Raw genomic sequence first — 23733 nt, 5'->3', positions numbered from 1 at the left:
TACAGCGGGACATAAACAACCTGTTAGTCTCTAACCTAGTAGTATTCTGGTGGTCTACAGCGGGACATAAACAACCTGTTAGTCTCTAACCTAGTAGAATTCTGGTGGTCTACAGCAGGACATAAACAAACTGTTAGTCTCTAACCTAGTAGTATTCTGGTGGTCTACAGCGGGACATAAACAACCTGTTAGTCTGTCTCTAACCTAGTAGTATTATGGTGGTCTACAGCGGGACATAAACAACCTGTTAGTCTCTAACCTAGTAGTATTCTGGTGGTCTACAGCGGGACATAAACAACCTGTTATGTCTCTAACCTAGTAGTATTCTGGTGGTCTACAGCGGGACATAAACAACCTGTTAGTCTCTGTCTCTAACCTAGTAGTATTCTGGTGGTCTACAGCGGGACATAAACAACCTGTTAGTCTCTGTCTCTAACCTAGTAGTATTCTGGTGGTCTACAGCGGGACATAAACAACCTGTTAGGTCTCTAACCTATTAGTATTACTGGTGGTCTACAGCGGGACATAAACAACCTGTTTGTCTCTAACCTAGTAGTATTCTGGTGGTCTACAGCGGGACATAAACAACCTGTTAGTTCTGTCTCTAACCTAGTAGTATTCTGGTGGTCTACAGCGGGACATAAACAACCTGTTAGTCTCGTCTCTAACCTAGTAGTATTCTGGTGGTCTACAGCGGGACATAAACAACCTGTTAGTCTCTAACCTAGTAGTATTCTGGTGGTCTACAGCGGGACATAAACAACCTGTTAGTCTCTGTCTCTAACCTAGTAGTATTATGGTGGTCTACAGCGGGACATAAACAACCTGTTAGCTCGTCTCTAACCTAGTAGTATTCTGGTGGTCTACAGCGGGACATAAACAACCTGTTAGTCTCTGTCTCTAACCTAGTAGTATTCTGGTGGTCTACAGCGGGACATAAACAACCTGTTAGTCTCTGTCTCTAACCTAGTAGTATTCTGGTGATCTACAGCAGGACATAAACAACCTGTTAGCGTCTCTAACCTAGTAGTATTCTGGTGGTCTACAGCGGGACATAAACAACCTGTTAGTCTCGTCTCTAACCTAGTAGTATTCTGGTGGTCTACAGCGGGACATAAACAACCTGTTAGTCTCTGTCTCTAACCTAGTAGTATTCTGGTGGTCTACAGCGGGACATAAACAACCTGTTAGTCTCTAACCTAGTAGTATTCTGGTGGTCTACAGCGGGACATAAACAACCTGTTAGCGTCTCTAACCTAGTAGTATTCTGGTGGTCTACAGCGGGACATAAACAACCTGTTAGGTCTCTAACCTAGTAGTATTCTGGTGGTCTACAGCGGGACATAAACAACCTGTTAGCGTCTCTAACCTAGTAGTATTCTGGTGGTCTACAGCGGGACATAAACAACCTGTTAGTCTCTGTCTCTAACCTAGTAGTATTCTGGTGGTCTACAGCGGGACATAAACAACCTGTTAGGTCTCTAACCTAGTAGTATTCTGGTGGTCTACAGCGGGACATAAACAACCTGTTAGTCTCTAACCTAGTAGTATTCTGGTGGTCTACAGCAGGACATAAACATCCTGTTAGTCTCTGTCTCTAACCTAGTAGTATTCTGGTGGTCTACAGCAGGACATAAACAACCTGTTACTGTCTCTAACCTAGTAGTATTCTGGTGGTCTACAGCGGGACATAAACAACCTGTTAGTCTCTGTCTCTAACCTAGTAGTATTCTGGTGGTCTACAGCAGGACATAAACAACCTGTTGTTCAGTCTCTAACCTAGTAGTATTCTGGTGGTCTACAGCGGGACATAAACAACCTGTTAGTCTCGTCTCTAACCTAGTAGTATTCTGGTGGTCTACAGCGGGACATAAACAACCTGTTAGTCTCTGTCTCTAAGCTAGTAGTATTCTGGTGGTCTACAGCGGGACATAAACAACCTGTTAGTCTCTAACCTAGTAGTATTCTGGTGGTCTACAGCGGGACATAAACAACCTGTTAGTCTGTCTCTAACCTAGTAGTATTCTGGTGGTCTACAGCGGGACATAAACAACCTGTTAGTCTCTGTCTCTAACCTAGTAGTATTCTGGTGGTCTACAGCGGGACATAAACAACCTGTTATCCGTCTCTAACCTAGTAGTATTCTGGTGGTCTACAGCGGGACATAAACAACCTGTTACTCTGTCTCTAACCTAGTAGTATTCTGGTGGTCTACAGCGGGACATAAACAACCTGTTAGTCTCTGTCTCTAGTAGTATTCTGGTGGTCTACAGCGGGACATAAACAACCTGTTAGTCTCTAACCTAGTAGTATTCTGGTGGTCTACAGCGGGACATAAACAACCTGTTATCGTCTCTAACCTAGTAGAATTCTGGTGGTCTACAGCGGGACATAAACAACCTGTTAGCTCGTCTCTAACCTAGTAGTATTCTGGTGGTCTACAGCGGGACATAAACAACCTGTTAGCGTCTCTAACCTAGTAGTATTCTGGTGGTCTACAGCAGGACATAAACAACCTGTTAGTCTCTAACCTAGTAGTATTTTGGTGGTCTACAGCAGGACATAAACAACCTGTTTGTCTCTAACCTAGTAGTATTCTGGTGGTCTACAGCAGGACATAAACAACCTGTTAGTCTCTGTCTCTAACCTAGTAGTATTCTGGTGGTCTACAGCGGGACATAAACAACCTGTTAGTCTCTGTCTCTAAGCTAGTAGTATTATGGTGGTCTACAGCAGGACACAAACAACCTGTTAGTCTCTAACCTAGTAGTATTCTGGTGGTCTACAGCGGGACATAAACAACCTATTAGTCTCTGTCTCTAACCTAGTAGTATTCTGGTGGTCTACAGCGGGACATAAACAACCTCTTAGTCTCTGTCTCTAAGCTAGTAGTATTATGGTGGTCTACAGCGGGACATAAACAACCTGTTAGCTCGTCTCTAACCTAGTAGTATTCTGGTGGTCTACAGCGGGACATAAACAACCTGTTAGTCTCTGTCTCTAACCTAGTAGTATTCTGGTGGTCTACAGCGGGACATAAACAACCTGTTAGTGTCTCTAACCTAGTAGTATTCTGGTGGTCTACAGCGGGACATAAACAACCTGTTAGGTCTCTAACCTAGTAGTATTCTGGTGGTCTACAGCGGGACATAAACAACCTGTTAGCGTCTCTAACCTAGTAGCATTCTGGTGGTCTACAGCGGGACATAAACAACCTGTTAGTCTCTAACCTAGTAGTATTCTGGTGGTCTACAGCGGGACATAAACAACCTGTTAGCTTGTCTCTAACCTAGTAGTATTCTGGTGGTCTACAGCGGGACATAAACAACCTGTTAGTCTCGTCTCTAACCTAGTAGTATTCTGGTGGTCTACAGCAGGACATAAACAACCTGTTAGTCTCTAACCTAGTAGTATTCTGGTGGTCTACAGCGGGACATAAACAACCTGTTAGTCCGTCTCTAACCTAGTAGTATTCTGGTGGTCTACAGCGGGACATAAACAACCTGTTAGTTTGTCTCTAACCTAGTAGTATTCTGGTGGTCTACAGCGGGACATAAACAACCTGTTAGGTCTCTAACCTAGTAGTATTCTGGTGGTCTACAGCGGGACATAAACAACCTGTTAGTCTCTGTCTCTAACCTAGTAGTATTCTGGTGGTCTACAGCGGGACATAAACAACCTGTTAGTCTCTGTCTCTAACCTAGTAGTATTCTGGTGGTCTACAGCGGGACATAAACAACCTGTTAGTCTCTAACCTAGTAGTATTCTGGTGGTCTACAGCGGGACATAAACAACCTGTTAGTCTCTGTCTCTAACCTAGTAGTATTCTGGTGGTCTACAGCGGGACATAAACAACCTGTTAGTCTCTAACCTAGTAGTATTCTGGTGGTCTACAGCGGGACATAAACAACCTGTTAGTCTCTAACCTAGTAGTATTCTGGTGGTCTACAGCGGGACATAAACAACCTGTTAGTCTCTGTCTCTAACGACTGGTGGTCTACAGCGGGACATAAACAACCTGTTAGTCTCTAACCTAGTAGTATTCTGGTGGTCTACAGCGGGACATAAACAACCTGTTAGTCTCTAACCTAGTAGAATTCTGGTGGTCTACAGCAGGACATAAACAAACTGTTAGTCTCTAACCTAGTAGTATTCTGGTGGTCTACAGCGGGACATAAACAACCTGTTAGTCTCTAACCTAGTAGTATTATGGTGGTCTACAGCGGGACATAAACAACCTGTTAGTCTCTAACCTAGTAGTATTCTGGTGGTCTACAGCGGGACATAAACAACCTGTTGTAGTCTCTAACCTAGTAGTATTCTGGTGGTCTACAGCGGGACATAAACAACCTGTTAGTCTTGTCTCTAACCTAGTAGTATTCTGGTGGTCTACAGCGGGACATAAACAACCTGTTAGTCTCTAACCTAGTAGTATTCTGGTGGTCTACAGCGGGACATAAACAACCTGTTATCCTGTCTCTAACCTAGTAGTATTCTGGTGGTCTACAGCGGGACATAAACAACCTCTTAGGTCTCTAAGCTAGTAGTATTCTGGTGGTCTACAGCAGGACATAAACAACCTGTTAGTCTCTAACCTAGTAGTATTCTGGTGGTCTACAGCGGGACATAAACAACCTGTTAGTCTCTGTCTCTAACCTAGTAGTATTCTGGTGGTCTACAGCGGGACATAAACAACCTGTTAGTCTCTAACCTAGTAGTATTCTGGTGGTCTACAGCGGGACATAAACAACCTGTTAGTTTGTCTCTAACCTAGTAGTATTCTGGTGGTCTACAGCGGGACATAAACAACCTGTTAGTCTCTAACCTAGTAGTATTCTGGTGGTCTACAGCGGGACATAAACAACCTGTTAGTCTCTGTCTCTAACCTAGTAGTATTCTGGTGGTCTACAGCGGGACATAAACAACCTGTTAGTCTCTAACCTAGTAGTATTCTGGTGGTCTACAGCGGGACATAAACAACCTGTTAGTCTCTAACCTAGTAGTATTCTGGTGGTCTACAGCGGGACATAAACAACCTGTTAGTCTCGTCTCTAACCTAGTAGTATTCTGGTGGTCTACAGCGGGACATAAACAACCTGTTAGTCTCTAACCTAGTAGTATTCTGGTGGTCTACAGCGGGACATAAACAACCTGTTAGTCTCTGTCTCTAACCTAGTAGTATTCTGGTGGTCTACAGCGGGACATAAACAACCTGTTAGTCTGTCTCTAACCTAGTAGTATTCTGGTGGTCTACAGCGGGACATAAACAACCTGTTAGTCTCTAACCTAGTAGTATTCTGGTGGTCTACAGCAGGACATAAACAACCTGTTGCTGTCTCTAACCTAGTAGTATTCTGGTGGTCTACAGCAGGACATAAACAACCTGTTAGTCTCTAACCTAGTAGTATTCTGGTGGTCTACAGCGGGACATAAACAACCTGTTAGGTCTCTAAGCTAGTAGTATTCTGGTGGTCTACAGCAGGACATAAACAACCTGTTAGTCTCTAACCTAGTAGTATTCTGGTGGTCTACAGCGGGACATAAACAACCTGTTAGTCTCGTCTCTAACCTAGTAGTATTCTGGTGGTCTACAGCGGGACATAAACAACCTGTTAGCTGTCTCTAACCTAGTAGTATTCTGGTGGTCTACAGCGGGACATAAACAACCTGTTAGTCTCTAACCTAGTAGTATTCTGGTGGTCTACAGCGGGACATAAACAACCTGTTAGTCTCTGTCTCTAACCTAGTAGTATTCTGGTGGTCTACAGCGGGACATAAACAACCTGTTAGTCTCTAACCTAGTAGTATTCTGGTGGTCTACAGCGGGACATAAACAACCTGTTAGTCTCTAACCTAGTAGTATTCTGGTGGTCTACAGCGGGACATAAACAACCTGTTAGTCTCTGTCTCTAACCTAGTAGTATTCTGGTGGTCTACAGCGGGACATAAACAACCTGTTAGTCTCTGTCTCTAAGCTAGTAGTATTCTGGTGGTCTACAGCAGGACATAAACAACCTGTTAGTCTCGTCTCTAACCTAGTAGTATTCTGGTGGTCTACAGCGGGACATAAACAACCTGTTAGTCTCTGTCTCTAACCTAGTAGTATTCTGGTGGTCTACAGCAGGACATAAACAACCTGTTAGCGTCTCTAACCTAGTAGTATTCTGGTGGTCTACAGCGGGACATAAACAACCTGTTAGCTCGTCTCTAACCTAGTAGTATTCTGGTGGTCTACAGCGGGACATAAACAACCTGTTATGTCTCTAACCTAGTAGTATTCTGGTGGTCTACAGCGGGACATAAACAACCTGTTAGTCTCTGTCTCTAACCTAGTAGTATTCTGGTGGTCTACAGCGGGACATAAACAACCTGTTAGTCTCTAACCTAGTAGTATTCTGGTGGTCTACAGCGGGACATAAACAACCTGTTAGTCTCTGTCTCTAACCTAGTAGAATTCTGGTGGTCTACAGCGGGACATAAACAACCTGTTAGTCTCTAACCTAGTAGTATTCTGGTGGTCTACAGCGGGACATAAACAACCTGTTAGTCTCTAACCTAGTAGTATTCTGGTGGTCTACAGCAGGACATAAACAACCTGTTATCGTCTCTAACCTAGTAGTATTATGGTGGTCTACAGCGGGACATAAACAACCTGTTAGTCTCTAACCTAGTAGTATTCTGGTGGTCTACAGCGGGACATAAACAACCTGTTAGTCTCTAACCTAGTAGTATTCTGGTGGTCTACAGCAGGACATAAACAACCTGTTAGTCTCGAACCTAGTAGTATTCTGGTGGTCTCCAGAGGGACATAAACAAAATGTTAGTCTCTGTCTCTAACCTAGTAGTATTCTGGTGGTCTACAGCGGGACATAAACAACCTGTTAGTCTCGTCTCTAAGCTAGTAGTATTATGGTGGTCTACAGCAGGACAAAAACAACCTGTTAGTCTCTAACCTAGTAGTATTCTGGTGGTCTACAGCGGGACATAAACAACCTGTTAGTCTCTGTCTCTAACCTAGTAGTATTCTGGTGGTCTACAGCGGGACATAAAACAACCTGTTAGTCTCTAACCTAGTAGTATTCTAGTGGTCTACAGCGGGACATAAACAACCTGTTAGTCTCTAACCTAGTAGTATTCTGGTGGTCTACAGCGGGACATAAACAGAATGTTAGTCTCTGTCTCTAACCTAGTAGTATTCTGGTGATCTACAGCAGCACATAAACAACCTGTTAGTCTCTAACCTAGGAGTATTCTGGTGGTCTACAGCAGGACATAAACAACCTGTTAGTCTCTGTCTCTAACCTAGTAGTATTCTGGTTGTCTACAGCGGGACATAAACAACCTGTTAGTCTCTAACCTAGTAGCATTCTGGTGGTCTACAGCGGGACATAAACAACCTGTTAGTCTCTGTCTCTAACCTAGTAGTATTCTGGTGGTCTACAGCGGGACATAAACAACCTGTTAGTCTCTAACCTAGTAGTATTCTGGTGGTCTACAGCGGGACATAAACAACCTGTTAGTCTCTAACCTAGTAGTATTCTGGTGGTCTACAGCGGGACATAAACAACCTGTTAGTCTCAGTCTCTAACCTAGTAGTATTCTGGTGGTCTACAGCAGGACATAAACAACCTGTTGTAGTCTCTAACCTAGTAGTATTCTGGTGGTCTACAGCGGGACATAAACAACCTGTTAGTCTCTAACCTAGTAGTATTCTGGTGGTCTACAGCGGGACATATACAACCTGTTCGTCTCTAACCTAGTAGTATTCTGGTGGTCTACAGCGGGACATAAACAACCTGTTAGTCTCTAACCTAGTAGTATTCTGGTGGTCTACAGCAGGACATAAACAACCTGTTAGTCTCTAAGCTAGTAGTATTCTGGTGGTCTACAGCGGGACATAAACAACCTGTTAGTAGTCTCTAACCTAGTAGTATTCTGGTGGTCTACAGCAGGACATAAACAACCTGTTATCGTCTCTAACCTAGTAGTATTCTGGTGGTCTACAGCGGGACATAAACAACCTGTTAGTCTCTGTCTCTAACCTAGTAGTATTCTGGTGGTCTACAGCGGGACATAAACAACCTGTTAGTCTCTAACCTAGTAGTATTCTGGTGGTCTACAGCGGGACATAAACAACCTGTTAGTTGTCTCTAACCTAGTAGTATTCTGGTGGTCTACAGCGGGACATAAACAACCTGTTACGTCTCTAACCTAGTAGTATTCTGGTGGTCTACAGCAGGACATAAACAACCTGTTAGTCTCTGTCTCTAACCTAGTAGTATTCTGGTGGTCTACAGCGGGACATAAACAACCTGTTAGTCTCTAACCTAGTAGTATTCTGGTGGTCTACAGCGGGACAAAAACAACCTGTTAGTCTCTAACCTAGTAGTATTCTGGTGGTCTACAGCAGGACATAAACAACCTGTTAGTCTCTAACCTAGTAGTATTCTGGTGGTCTACAGCGGGACATAAACAACCTGTTAGTCTCTGTCTCTAAGCTAGTAGTATTCTGGTGGTCTACAGCAGGACATAAACAACATGTTAGTCTCTAACCTAGTAGAATTCTGGTGGTCTACAGCAGGACATAAACAACCTGTTAGTCTCTAACCTAGTAGTATTCTGGTGGTCTACAGCGGGACATAAACAACCTGTTAGTCTCTAACCTAGTAGTATTCTGGTGGTCTACAGGGGGACATAAACAACCTGTTAGTCTCTAAACTAGTAGTATTCGGGTGGTCTACAGCAGGACATAAACAACCTGTTAGTCTCTGTCTCTAACCTAGTAATATTCTGGTGGTCTACAGCGGGACATAAACAACCTGTTAGTCTCTAAGCTAGTAGTATTCTGGTGGTCTACAGCGGGACAAAAACAACCTGTTAGTCTCGAACCTAGTAGTATTCTGGTGGTCTACAGCAGGACATAAACAACCTGTTAGTCTCTGTCTCTAACCTAGTAGTATTCTGGTGGTCTACAGCGGGACATAAAACAACCTGTTAGTCTCTAACCTAGTAGTATTCTGGTGGTCTACAGCGGGACATAAACAACCTGTTAGTCTCTGTCTCTAACCTAGTAGTATTCTGGTGGTCTAGAGCGGGACATAAACAACCTGTTAGTCTCTGTCTCTAACCTAGTAGTATTCTGGTGGTCTACAGCGGGACATAAACAACCTGTTAGTCTCTAACCTAGTAGTATTCTGGTGGTCTACAGCGGGACATAAACAACCTGTTAGTCTCTGTCTCTAACCTAGTAGTATTCTGGTGGTCTACAGCGGGACATAAACAACCTGTTAGTCTCTGTCTCTAACCTAGTAGTATTCTGGTGGTCTACAGCAGGACATAAACAACCTGTTAGTCTCTGTCTCTAACCTAGTAGTATTCTGATGGTCTACAGCAGGACATAAACAACCTGTTAGTCTCTAACCTAGTAGTATTCTGGTAGTCTACAGCGGGACATAAACAACCTGTTAGTCTCTGTCTCTAACCTCAGAGGTTAATTTACATAGCGGCTGGGCTGTAGTGGGACTGGGCAGGGGGGAACGGTTAGGGTCAGAGGTTAACTTACATAGCGGCTGGGCTGTAGTGGGACTGGGCAGGGGGGAACGGTTAGGGTCAGAGGTTAACTTACATAGCGGCTGGGCTGTAGTGGGACTGGGCAGGGGGGAACGGTTAGGGTCAGAGGTTAACTTACATAGCGGCTGGGCTGTAGCGGGACTGGGCAGGGGGGGAACGGTTAGGGTCAGAGGTTAACTTACATAGCGGCTGGGCTGTAGCGGGACTGGGCAGGGGGAACGGTTAGGGTCAGAGGTTAACTTACATAGCGGCTGGGCTGTAGCGGGACTGGGCAGGGGGTGAACGGTTAGGGTCAGAGGTTAACTTACATAGCGGCTGGGCTGTAGCGGGACTGGGCAGGGGGGAACGGTTAGGGTCAGAGGTTAACTTACATAGCGGCTGGGCTGTAGCGGGACTGGGCAGGGGGGAACGGTTAGGGTCAGAGGTTAACTTACATAGCGGCTGGGAGGTAGTGGGACTGGGCAGGGGGGAACGGTTAGGGTCAGAGGTTAACTTACATAGCGGCTGGGCGGTAGTGGGACTGGGCAGGGGGGAACGGTTAGGGTCAGAGGTTAACTTACCTAGCGGCTGGGCGGTAGTGGGACTGGGCGTTAGGGTCAGAGGTTAACTTACATAGCGGCTGGGCTGTAGTGGGACTGGGCAGGGGGGAACGGTTAGGGTCAGAGGTTAACTTACATAGCGGCTGGGCTGTAGTGGGACTGGGCAGGGGGGGAACGGTTAGGGTCAGAGGTTAACTTACATAGCGGCTGGGCTGCAGTGGGACTGGGCAGGGGGGGAACGGTTAGGGTCAGAGGTTAACTTACATAGCGGCTGGGCTGTAGTGGGACTGGGCAGGGGAAAGTCCTCAGTGAAGTTGACGTTACACATGTCAGTACTGCAGCAGCAGAAGTGATACGTCCCATTCTGGATCTGAGGAGGCAGGTTGGTTACCACGCAACGGTCGTCCCGACACTCCTGCTGGTCGCCAAGGTGAGTCCAACAACCTGGAGGTGACAGGAGGGAGGGAAGATGAAGTGCTGGGGAGAAAGAGAGGCAGTATTTCTGGGCTTCAGCGGACCTTGCTGATCCAGCAGGTAGATGTCCACTACCAGTCAAAAATCTGGACAAACCTACTTATTCAAGGGGTTTTCTTTATTTTTACTATTTTCTACATTGTAGACTAGTACTGAAGACAGAACTATGAAATAACACATATAGAATCATGTTGTAACCAAAAAAAGTGTTAAACAAATCAAAATATATGTTATATTTTAGATTCTTTCAAGTAGCCACCCTTTGCCTTGATGACAGCTTTGCACACTTGGCATTCTCTCAACCAGCTTCATGAGGAATGCTTTTCCAAGAGTCTTGAAGGAGTTCCCACATATGCTGAGCACTTGTCGGCTGCTTTTCCTTCACTCTACGGTTCAACTCATCCCAAACCATCTCAATTGGGTTGAGGTCAGTTGATTGTGGAGGCCAGGTCATCTGATGCATCACTCTCCTTCTTGGTCAAATAGCCCTTACACAGCCTGGAGGTGTGTTGGGTCATTGTCCTGTTGAAAAACAAATGATAGTCCCACTAAGCCCAAACCAGATGGGATGGCGTATTGCTGCAGAAAGCTGTGGTAGCCATGCTACCAATGTCACCAGCAAAGCACCATCACACCACCTCCTCCATGCTTCACAGTGGGAACTGCACATGCGGAGATCATCCGTTCACCTACTCTGCATCTCACAAAGACCAAAAGAATTGAACCAAAAATCTAATTTGGACTCACCAGACCAAAGGACAGATTTCCACCGGTCTAATGTCGGTTGCTCGTGTTTCTTGGCCAAAGCAAGTCACTTCTTCTTATTGGTGTCCATTAGTAGTGGTTTCTTTACGGCAATTCAACAGTTAATTGAAATGCATTCCAGGTGACTACCTCATGAAGCTGGTTGAGAGAATGCCAAGAGTGTGCAAAGCTGTCATCAAGGCAAAGGGTGGCTATTTGAAAAATCTAAAATATATTTTAATTTGTTTAACACTTTTTTGGTTACTACATGATTCCATATGTGTTAGTTCGTAGTTTTGATGTCTTCACTATTATTCTACAATGTAGAAAATAGTAAAAATAAAGAAAAACCCTTGAATGAGTAGGTGTTCTAAAACGTTTGACCGGTAGTGTATATATATATATATATATCTGTAGTGTATGTTAATCAGAGTAGCAGCAGCTATATACAGGGTCAGTAGATGCAGTATGTATAGGGACCAGGGGACTATATACAGGGTCAGTAGATACAGTATGTATAGGGGTCAGGGGACTATATACAGGGTCAGTAGATACAGTATGTATAGGGGTCAGGGGACTATATACAGGGTCAGGGGACTATATACAGGGTCAGTAGATACAGTATGTATAGGGGTCAGGGGACTATATACAGGGTCAGTAGATACAGTATGTATAGGGACCAGGGGACTATATACAGGGTCAGTAGATACAGTATGTATAGGGACCAGGGGACTATATACAGGGTCAGTAGATACAGTATGTATAGGGGTCAGGGGACTATATACAGGGTCAGTAGATACAGTATGTATAGGGACCAGGGGACTATATACAGGGTCAGTAGATACAGTATGTATAGGGACCAGGGGACTATATACAGGGTCAGTAGATACAGTATGTATAGGGACCAGGGGACTATATACAGGGTCAGTAGATAAAGTATGTATAGGGGTCAGGGGACTATATACAGGGTCAGTAGATACAGTATGTATAGGGGTCAGGGGACTATATACAGGGTCAGTAGATACAGTATGTATAGGGGTCAGGGGACTATATACAGGGTCAGTAGATACAGTATGTATAGGGGGAAGGGGACTAGTTATTTTAGGGTGAGGAGCCAGGGTTAGGAGCTAGGGACAGGGTTAGGAGCTAGGGACAGGGTTAGGAGCTAGGGTGAGGAGCTAGGGTTAGGAGCCAGGGTGAGGAGCCAGGGTTAGGAGCTAGGGTTAGGAGCTAGGGTTAGGGGCTAGGGTTAGGGGCTAGGGTTAGGAGCTAGGGTTAGGAGCTAGGGTTAGGAGCTAGGGTGAGTGTTTATGGAAAATAGTGAATTGTGTCCCTCCACAAGGTTCGCTGTACCAGACCGTGTGTGGTGCTGTCACCTTGTTTGACCAGCCTGACATCTCCAGGAGGACTCTTCTCCCAGAGGCCGAAGCAGTGAGATCCTTTAGAGCAGTGGATAGTGGTGTTCTCAGGAGAAACCCGTCCCTCTCCCATCGCCACGCGCTCCATCTCCCACTGCTGCTCAGTGAAGGCACATTCCCTCTCCTTCTGCTGGTCAGCTAAGAGGGGAGGAAGACCAGTGGTCATTCTACATTCAGCAAACAGAGATGGCTCTCAAGAAACACCAGACAGTGTGCAATCAGACAACTACAGCCTCCCCACTACAGCCTCCCCACTACAGCCTCCCAACTACAGCCTCCCAACTACAGCCTCCCAACTACAGCCTCCCCCTGACCTCCCCCCTACAGCCTCCCCACTACAGCCTCCCCCTGACCTCCCCCCACAGCCTCCCCACTACAGCCTCCCCACTACAGTCTCCCTTCTAAAGCCTCCCCCCTACAGCCTCTCCACTACAGCCTCTCCACTACAGTCTCCACCCTACAGCCTCTCCACTACAGTCTCCCCCCTACAGCCTCCCCCTACAGCCTCACCCCTACCTCCCCACTACAGCCTCCCCCTGACCTCCCCCTACCACCAACCCATCTCTTCTCTAATCAGACCCCTACAGCCTCCACTCTACAGCCTCCCCCTGACCTCCCCCAGCCTCCCCACTACAGCCCCCCCCTACAGCCTCACTACAGCCTCCCCACTACAGCCTCCCCCAACTCCCCACTACAGCCTCCCCCTACAGCCTCCCCACTACAGCCTCCCCACTACAGCCTCCCCCAAACTCCCCACTACAGCCTCCCCCTGACCTCCCCCTACCACCAACCCATCTCTTCTCTAATCAGACCCCTACAGCCTCCCCCATACAGCCTCCCCCCTACAGCCTCCCCACTACAGCCTCTTCCAAACTCCCCACTACAGCCTCCCCCTACAGCCTCCCCCCAACAGCCTCCCCCCATACAGCCTCCCCCCATACAGCCTCCCCCTACCACCAACCCATCTCTTCTCTAATCAGACCCCTACAGCCTCCCCCATACAGCCTCCCCCTACAGTCTCCCCCTACCACCAACCCATCTCTTCTCTAATCAGACCCCCTACAGCCTCCCCCCTACAGCCTCCCCCTACAGCCCTCCCCCCTACCACCAACCCATCTCTTCTCTAATCAGACCCCATACAGCCTCCCCCCTACAGCCTCCCCCTACCTGCCCCTACAACCTCCCCCCTACAGCCTCCCCACTACAGCCTCCCCCTACAGCCTCCCCCCTACAGCCTCCTCCCTACAGTCTCCCCCCTACCACCAACCCATCTCTTCTCTAATCAGACCCCTACAGCCTCCCCCATACAGCCTCCCCCTACAGCCTCCCCACTACAGCCTCTCCCAAACTCCCCACTACAGCCTCCCCCTACAGCCTCCCCCTACAGCCTCCCCCTACCACCAACCCATCTCTTCTCTAATCAGACTCCTACAGCCTCCCCCATACAGCCTCCCCATACAGCCTCCCCCATACAGCCTCCCCCATACAGCCTCCCCTGACCTCCCCCTACCACCAACCCATCTCTTCTCTAATCAGACCCCTACAGCCTCCCCCATACAGCCTCCCCCCTACAGTCTCCCCCTACCACCAACCCATCTCTTCTCTAATCAGACCCCCTACAGCCTCCCCCCTACAGCCTCCCCTACCACCAACCCATCTCTTCTCTAATCAGACCCCATACAGCCTCCCCCTACAGCCTCCCCCTACCTGCCCCTACAACCTCCCCCCTACAGCCTCCCCACTACAGCCTCCCCCCTACAGCCTCCCCCTACAGCCTCCTCCCTACAGTCTCCCCCCTACCACCAACCCATCTCTTCTCTAATCAGACCCCTACAGCCTCCCCCATACAGCCTCCCCCCTACAGCCTCCCCACTACAGCCTCTCCCAAACTCCCCACTACAGCCTCCCCCCTACAGCCTCCCCCTGACCTCCCCCTACCACCAACCCATCTCTTCTCTAATCAGACTCCTACAGCCTCCCCCATACAGCCTCCCCCCATACAGCCTCCCCCCATACAGCCTCCCCCATACAGCCTCCCCTACCACCAACCCATCTCTTCTCTAATCAGACCCCTACAGCCTCCCCCCTACAGCCTCCCCCTACAGTCTCCCCCTACCACCAACCCATCTCTTCTCTAATCAGACCCCTACAGCCTCCCCCAGACTCCCCACTACAGACTCCCTACAGCCTCCCCACTACAGCCTCCTCCCCACTACAGCCTCCTCCCCACTACAGCCTCCTCCCCACTACAGCCTCCCCCCTACCACCAACCCACCAGGTGTTGAACCTGAAAACTGAACACAGAGTCCTCATCTCCATGTAGAGAGCTGAGATAGAGGAACACAAGCAATTAACTAATTACTACATTAACCCTGTCTGTCTGTCTGAGATAGAGGAACACAAGCAATTAACTAACGGCCAGTCTGTCTGTCTGTCTGTCTGTCTGTCTGTCTGTCTGTCTCAGCCCTCCACTCCAAGGTCAAGCTGGTCTGGTCCATGTGGGCATTGGCTCCCTGCCAGAAAGACTGGCACTATAATCTCTCCTACTGATAACCAGTCAACCCTGGTCTACTGGTCTACTGTATTCCAGACCCGCTACTACATTAACCCTGGTCTACTGTATTCCAGACCCACTACTACATTAACCCTGGTCCACTGTATTCCAGACCCACTACTACATTAACCCTGGTCCACTGTATTCCAGACCCACTACTACATTAACCCTGGTCTACTGTATTCCAGACCCACTACTACATTAACCCTGGTCTACTGTAATCCAGACCCACTACTACATTAACCCTGGTCTACTGTAATCCAGACCCACTACTACATTAACCCTGGTCTACTGTATTCCAGACCCACCACTACATTAACCCTGGTCTACTGTATTCCAGACCCACTACTACATTAACCCTGGTCTACTGGTCTACTGTATTCCAGACCCACTACTACATTAACCCTGGTCTACTGTATTCCAGACCCACAACTACATTAACCCTGGTCTACTGTATTCCAGACCCACTACTACATTAACCCTGGTCTACTGTATTCCAGACCCACCACTACATTAACCCTGGTCTACTGTATTCCAGACCCACCACGACATTAACCCTGGTCTACTGTATTCCAGCCCCACTACTACATTAACCCTGGTCTACTGTATTCCAGACCCACTACTACATTAACCCTGGTCTACTGTATTCCAGCCCCACTACTACATTAACCCTGGTCTACTGTATTCCAGACCCACTACTACATTAACCCTGGTCTACAGGGTTAGAGACAGGGTTAGAGACTGGGTTAGAGACAGGGTCAGGGTTAGAGACAGGGTCAGGGTTAGAGACAGGGTCAGGGTTAGAGACAGGGTCAGAGACAGGGTTAGAGACAGGGTTAGGGTTAGAGACAGGGTCAGAGACAGGGTCAGAGACAGGGTCAGGGTTAGAGACAGGGTCAGGGTTAGAGACAGGGTCAGGGTTAGAGACAGGGTCAGAGACAGGGTTAGAGACAGGGTTGGGGTTAGAGACAGGGTCAGAGACAGGGTCAGGGTTAGAGACAGGGTCAGGGTTAGAGACAGGGTCAGGGTTAGAGACAGGGTCAGAGACAGGGTTAGAGACAGGGTTAGGGTTAGAGACAGGGTCAGAGACAGGGTTAGAGACAGGGCCAGGGTTAGAGACAGGGCCAGGGTTAGAGACAGGGTCATGGTTAGAGACAGGGTCATGGTTAGAGACAGGGTCATGGTTAGAGACAGGGTCAGGGTTAGAGACAAGGTCAGGGTTAGAGACAGGGTTAGAGACAGGGTTACGGTTAGAGACAAGGTCAGGGTTAGAGACAAGGTCAGGGTTAGAGACAGGGTTAGGGTTAGAGACAGGGTTAGAGACAGGGTTAGAGACAGGGTTAGAGACAGGGTCAGAGACAGGGTTAGAGACAGGGTCAGGGTTAGAGACAGGGTTAGGGTTAGAGACAGGGTTAGAGACAGGGTTAGGGTTAGAGACAGGGTTAGAGACAGGGTCAGGGTTAGAGACAGGGTTAGAGACAGGGTCAGGGTTAGAGACAGGGTTAGGGTTAGAGACAGGGTTAGAGACAGGGTCAGAGACAGGGTTAGAGACAGGGTCAGAGACAGGGTTAGGGTTAGAGACAGGGTTAGAGACAGGGTCAGGGTTAGAGACAGGGTTAGGGACAGAGTCAGGCTTAGAGACAGGGTTAGAGACAGGGTTAGGGTTAGAGACAGAGTCAGAGACAGGGTCAGAGACAGGGTTAGAGGCAGGGTTAGAGGCAGGGTCAGGGTTAGAGACAGGGTTAGAGACAGAGACAGGGTCAGAGACAGGGTCAGGGTTAGAGACAGGGTTAGAGACAGGGACAGGGTCAGAGACAGGGTCAGAGACAGGGTTAGAGACAGGGTCAGGGTTGGAGACAGGGTTAGAGACAGGGTCAGGGTTAGAGACAGGGTCAGAGACAGGGTCAGGGTTAGAGACAGGGTTAGAGACAGGGTCAGGGTTAGAGACAGGGTCTGAGTGAGGGGAGTGTTCCTCTATGGGTCAGGATGTTCATTGGACCAGAGCAGCGGTGTGTTTACCCATGGCCCAGTTATTTGCTAATCTCCCCCCCTCCCCCATCGCTCCCCCGTCCCCCTCCTCACCCCGGCTTCACCAGCGAAAAACAACAACAGCCTGGTTTCTGTTTTCTTTCTCCCTCGCTCAGAGATGGACGTCCTGTGTTCTACAGTCAGAAGGAACCAGCGCTCAGCCAGACTCTCCTCTCGCTGCTCTCCTCTACAAGTCTCCACACTAGAAATTCATATTATGGACCCCTGAAATGTCCTACTGGAAATACATATTATAGACCCCTGAAATGTCCTACTGGAAATACATATTATAGACCCCTGAAATGTCCTACTGGAAATACATATTATAGACCCCTGAAATGTCCTACTGGAAATATATCCCATTATGGACCCCTGAAATGTCCTACTTGAAATACATATTATAGACCCCTGAAATGTCCTACTGGAAATACATCCCATTATAGACCCCTGAAATGTCCTACTTGAAATACATATTATAGACCCCTGAAATGTCCTACTGGAAATATATCCCATTATGGACCCCTGAAATGTCCTACTGGAAATACATCCCATTACAGACCCCTGAAATGTCCTACTGGAAATATATCCCATTATGGACCCCTGAAATGTCCTACTGGAAATACATCCCATTATGGACCCCTGAAATGTCCTACTGGAAATACATCCCATTATGGACCCCTGAAATGACCTACTGGAAATATATCCCATTATAGACCCCTGAAATGTCCTACTGGAAATACATCATATTGGTGGGGCATAATGGCAGGGGAGAGGGGGAGAAGGGTAGGGGAGAGGGGGAGAGGGGCATAATGGTAGAGGAGAGGGGGATAATGGTAGGGGAGAGGGGGATAATGGTAGGGGAGAGGGGGAGAGGGGGATAATGGTAGGGGAGAGGGGGATAATGGTAGGGGAGAGGGGAGAGGGGAGAGGTAATGGTTTATGTTGAAGAAGGGCTGGGGGTGTTTAATCTGTCCCTCTCCATCTGCTCTGCTCTCTCTAGGGTCTGTCTGGGTTCAGGCTGTCCTGCAGACACGATAATCCTCCTGATTAAAGCCAGTATCAACCTAAACCAGACTGAGCCTCAGGGAAAACTGGGATCCTTCACGTTAAGAAAAATCCCCAACCAAAAAAAATTAAAGAAAAAAAGATGCATTAAGTAAATAGCACAGTGGGTCAATCTGGGCACCAACTAAGAGGCTCCACTTCCCTGCTGTTTTGGTGCCCCGACTGCCATGGCGTCTCTAACCCCGAGTCTCTAGCCCCGACCGCCACGGCGTCTCTAGCCCCGACCGCCACGGCGTCTCTAGCCCCGACCGCCACGGCGTCTCTAGCCCCGACCGCCACGGCGTCTCTAACCCCGACTGCCAGGCAGACCATCAGAACTGTACACTATCTATCAGTACAGGCAGGTTGGCCAGCAGGCAGGTCGGCCAGCAGGCAGACCGTCAGAACTGTACACTATCTATCAGTACAGGCAGGTCGGCCAGCAGGCAGACCGTCAGAACTGTACACTATCTATCAGTACAGGCAGGTCGGCCAGCAGGCAGGTCGGCCAGCAGGCAGACCGTCAGAACTGTACACTATCTATCAGTACAGGCAGAATGTTGACTCAACCAATCACAGCTCATCTTTCTCCGTCTCTCTCTCTCTCCCTCTTGGTCCCTCTCGCTCCCTCTCCGAGTAGTTCTTCATCATGTAACCTGCTGAGGGAGTAGCTCCGTCTCTCTCCCTCTCTCTCGCTCCCTCTCCGAGTAGTTTTTCATCAAGTAACCTGCTGAGAGAGTAGCTCCGTCTCTCTCTCTCTCCCTCTCGGTCCCTCTCTCTCCCTCTCCGAGTAGTTCTTCATCATGTAACCTGCTGAGGGAGTATCTCTCTTCCAGGACTCTACAAACAGTCACCAATTCATTTGATTTCCAGTCAGGCTAATTTTACTACTAGACCACGAAGACAGAATATGTATGATAACAGACTAGGGGACAGGGTAGGACAGGGTGGAGACAGAATATGTATGGTAACAGACTAGGGGACAGGGTAGGACAGGGTTGGACAGTGGAGACAGACAGGGTACGGTAGCGTAGAGACAGACAGGGTACGGTAGTGTAGAGACAGACAGGGAACGGTAGTGTAGAGACAGAGAGGGAACGGTAGTGTAGAGACAGACAGGGAACGGTAGTGTAGAGACAGACAGGGTACGGTAGTGTAGAGACAGACAGGGTACGGTAGTGTAGAGACAGACAGGGTACGGTAGTGTAGAGACAGACAGGGTACGGTAGTGTAGAGACAGACAGGGTACGGTATTGTAGAGACAGACAGGGTACGGTAGTGTAGACAGACAGGGTACGGTAGTGGAGAGACAGACATGGTACGGTAGTGGAGAGACAGACAGGGTACGGTAGTGGAGGGTACGGTAGTGGAGAGACAGACAGGGTACGGTAGTGGAGAGACAGACAGGGTACGGTAGTGGAGAGACAGACAGGGTACGGTAGTGTAGTGTAGACAGACAGGGTACGGTAGTGTAGTGTAGACAGACAGGGTACGGTAGTGTAGAGACAGACAGGGTACGGTAGTGTAGAGACAGACAGGGTACGGTAGTGGAGAGACAGACAGGGTACGGTAGTGGAGAGACAGACAGGGTACGGTAGTGTAGAGACAGACAGGGTACGGTAGTGTAGAGACAGACAGGGTACGGTGGTGTAGAGACAGACAGGGTACGGTAGTGTAGAGACAGACAGGGTACGGTAGTGTAGAGACAGACAGGGTACGGTAGTGTAGAGACAGACAGGGTACGGTAGTGGAGACAGACAGGGTACGGTAGTGGAGACAGACAGGGTACGGTAGTGGAGAGAGACTGGGTACGGTAGTGGAGAGACAGACAGGGTACGGTAGTGCAGAGACAGACAGGGTACGGTAGTGTAGAGACAGACAGGGTACGGTAGTGTAGAGACAGACAGGGTACGGTAGTGTAGAGACAGACAGGGTACGGTAGTGGAGACAGACAGGGTACGGTAGTGGAGACAGACAGGGTACGGTAGTGGAGACAGACAGGGTACGGTAGGGGAGACAGACAGGGTACAGTAGTAGAGACAGACAGGGTACGGTAGTGGAGAGACAGACAGGGTACGGTAGTGTAGAGACAGACAGGGTACGGTAGTGGAGACAGACAGGGTACGGTAGTGGAGAGACAGACAGGGTACGGTAGTGTAGAGACAGACTGGGTACGGTAGTAGAGACAGACAGGGTACGGTAGTAGAGACAGACAGGGTACGGTAGTGTAGAGACAGACAGGGTACGGTTGTGGAGACAGACAGGGTACGGTAGTGGAGAGACAGGGTACAGTAGTGGAGAGACAGACAGGGCATTGTAGTGTAAAACCTGCAGAACGAGACAATGGGTGGCCCTGGAGGCACTTCAAGGTAATGTACTGTTTGGTTTACATAGTCATAGGCAAATCAGTGCAATGAAAAAACACACACACACACACACAAAAAACACAACACACACACACACACACACACACACACACACACACACACACACACACACACACACACACACACACACACACACACACACACACACACACACACACACACACACACACACACACACACTCCGCTGTCATCCTCCCACGCTTCATCAAAGAGCAGGCTAAATTACAGGACAGGAAATGGGAGGAGCAGACAGCTAGACATTCTGAGAGTTTTCCATCACCTGATCACCACTCCATTCTTAAACTAGTTTTATATTTCTCATTTCCTCTCTCGACGCTTACGCTTTCCCATCCGCTCTCTCCCTCTCGGTCTCTCTCTCGCTCTCTTTCCCATCCGCTCTCTCCCTCTCTGTCTCTCGCTCTCTTTCCCATCCGCTCTCTTCTCTCTCTCTTATCTGTCAAGGTGTTTCAGAAGCTTTCCTCTCTTATCTGTCAAGGTGTTTCAGAAGCTTTCCTCTCTTATCTGTCAAGGTGTTTCAGAAGCTTTCCTCTCTTATCTGTCAAGGTGTTTCAGAAGCTGGGCATCAACCCATTAGGAGAACACAGGGTGTCCTGTAGGTCTACAGTGTAGACACTCCTAGTATGTTTCTACAACCAACCCATTAGGAGAACACAGGGTGTCCTGTAGGTCTACAATAGCAGATTGTTACACCAGATAATAATGCAATTTAACCAAAGATGTTTTGGTTTCCGTTACTGGGATTACAGGATAGCTACTGTTTGGTGCAGTAGAGAATTTACGATCAACCTTAACTTGGCGATACTATCTTCGTTCTTGATTTGGCCAAACACGTATCGTCTAAAATGTCTGTCCAGTTGCTGAGTTTGAATTTAGAATAATTCTCAGTTAAAAACATTTATTTTTTTGCTCCATGAAGTAATCCAACAATGTGTAAACCGCCATCTTGTCTATTTAAAATCTTCTCTCATCGATCTAGACATGGGTATATTCATTACGCCAATTCTGTTGCGAAATGTTTTGTCTGTTTTAAAACCATTTTTGAAACAGAAACCGTTGACTCCAAACCCTCTTCAACATAACATAAAAGTTGTTGGTTCTTAAACGAAAAGGTGAAGTTCATTTTAACTGTATGGATTCCACGTGTTGCAATTACAATCTGAACAGTCTGCGAAGTGTTTGGCACAAGCTGCACAACTATAAATGATAGATTATAACTACGCTCCAAAGTGGAAGGAAGTCTGCAGGGTTCCTTCCAGCTTCTTACATTTAAGTCATTTAGCAGATGATTTCCGTTTAAGAACAAAACTGAACTCAACAGCGTTTGAAGTAAATGGTTTCTGCTGCAAATCGTTTTGCAACAGAATCTACATAATGAATACACCCCCAGGTGAGTGTTATTATGACATGCGGCACCGTTGGGGTGGACACAGCTGTCTCAAGCAAGAGACAAGATTTGAAATAGACCAGATTGTGTCGTGGAGCAAAAAAAAAAAAAAATATTGATTTATTTTAATAATGGAGAATATTCTCAAATAAAATAGACCACCTGCAACTGGACATTTTTTTTTAGAAGATATACGTTTGGCCGAATCGAGAATGAAGATTGTATCGCCAAGTTAAGGTTAGTCTAAAAGTATCTGTACTACATCAAACACAACCTATCGTGTAAACTCCCAGTAATAAAACGTATTTGTTTAATAAATCCACATGATGTGGTGTAACAACCTGTAGCTAGACAGACCAGTATAGCTGATTTGGACTGTCTGTATCCCAGCTAATAGACAAGCTTCGCCTGATAGGACTGTTGTACTAGTTAACTATCCAGAAGAGACACAACAGGTCCAACAACAACAGGTCGAAACCCTTATCTCATAGTGTTGTTTACTCACCGGTTACCGGACGGAGGACCATCACGTACAGACACGACAGCATCGTCATTTGTTTCAGCAACGCCATTGACTTCACTCTGTTGTACATTTTTGATTTAACTCCCACCCCCAAAAAACTTCACTTAACTTAATGTATTTATATGTCTTTCACGTCAGCTCAATAACTTGAACTGAAGTGTCCAGTATGGAAGAACACATTGAAAAGTAAATGATCACTGATGAGACGGCGTCAGATTGTCCTGCTAACAGCTAGCTAACACGACGGCTAACGTTAGCCAACACAACGTTAGCTGAAAATTACCTCACTAACATTAACAATACACTGGTAGCGTTACTACAGGTAGCTAACTATGTTAAAAGAAACTTGTTTGGGGGTGGAAAAACGGTCTTTTGCCTACAGAAGTCCCAACTTTGCCGTATTTCTTTTCTCCTTTTCAAGGTAACTAGCTAACGTTAGCTAGCTAGCTCCTTTGCTAATGTTAGGCAGCCTTTGATAGCTAACCTTCCTAGCTAACTAACGTTAGGTATTTATTATATACAAAAAGGTCCGTCAAATCCAAATTCCATGTTGACTATTCCCATTGCATAGGTCGTTGTCTTAACAACGTATCCATTCAGGTTTATTTGGTATATTCAGGGGGTTAGTAAATAGGTTTTAGACCCGTCGGGGTGGATAGCCGTCTCTTTCTGCATTTGGCATTGACCGCGGAGGCTCCGGGCAGGGCACCAGACAGCGAGGCTCCGGGCAGGGCGGCGGCGGGGGGAAAACGCCTGGTTGTGTCTCCACTATCAGGTTTGGTGGATGATGAACTGGAAGCTCCCTATCTGCAGACAGGGCTAACTACAACAATACATTCCTACTGGAAGCTGTTGTTCAACTGTATCGCCACCCTGTGGACATAACTCTACTCTACAGACAGCAGGTCCAGAAAAACACTTCTACTGAAATATATATATATATATATATATATATATATATATGAGTTGTCCATCCGATGGCAATATGTCTGTTGAAAGACCCGCACACAGTTACATCAACTCATGTAACAACATGCCAAAAACAAT

General features: G+C 47.5%; 1 protein-coding gene across 1 annotated transcript in view; it reads right to left on the bottom strand.

Moving 5' to 3' along the window:
* LOC106574976 (bone morphogenetic protein receptor type-2) overlaps nucleotides 1-23526 on the bottom strand; it is a 120339-nt gene extending 96813 nt beyond the window's left edge. The window contains exons 1-3 of the mRNA XM_045699655.1: nucleotides 22669-23526; nucleotides 12704-12883; nucleotides 10374-10553 (exon numbers count right to left, since the gene is read on the bottom strand). Coding sequence (XP_045555611.1) covers nucleotides 10374-10553; nucleotides 12704-12883; nucleotides 22669-22756 — 448 coding nt within the window. The 5' untranslated portion in view covers nucleotides 22757-23526. The remainder of the gene's footprint in view (nucleotides 1-10373; nucleotides 10554-12703; nucleotides 12884-22668) is intronic.
* Nucleotides 23527-23733: the final 207 nt, after the last annotated feature.

Source organism: Salmo salar, chromosome ssa17, assembly GCF_905237065.1.
Source record: "Salmo salar chromosome ssa17, Ssal_v3.1, whole genome shotgun sequence".
Taxonomy (NCBI): domain Eukaryota; kingdom Metazoa; phylum Chordata; class Actinopteri; order Salmoniformes; family Salmonidae; genus Salmo; species Salmo salar.
The sequence above is the reverse complement of the archived record's forward strand: the minus strand, read 5'-3'. Positions and strand labels throughout refer to the sequence as shown.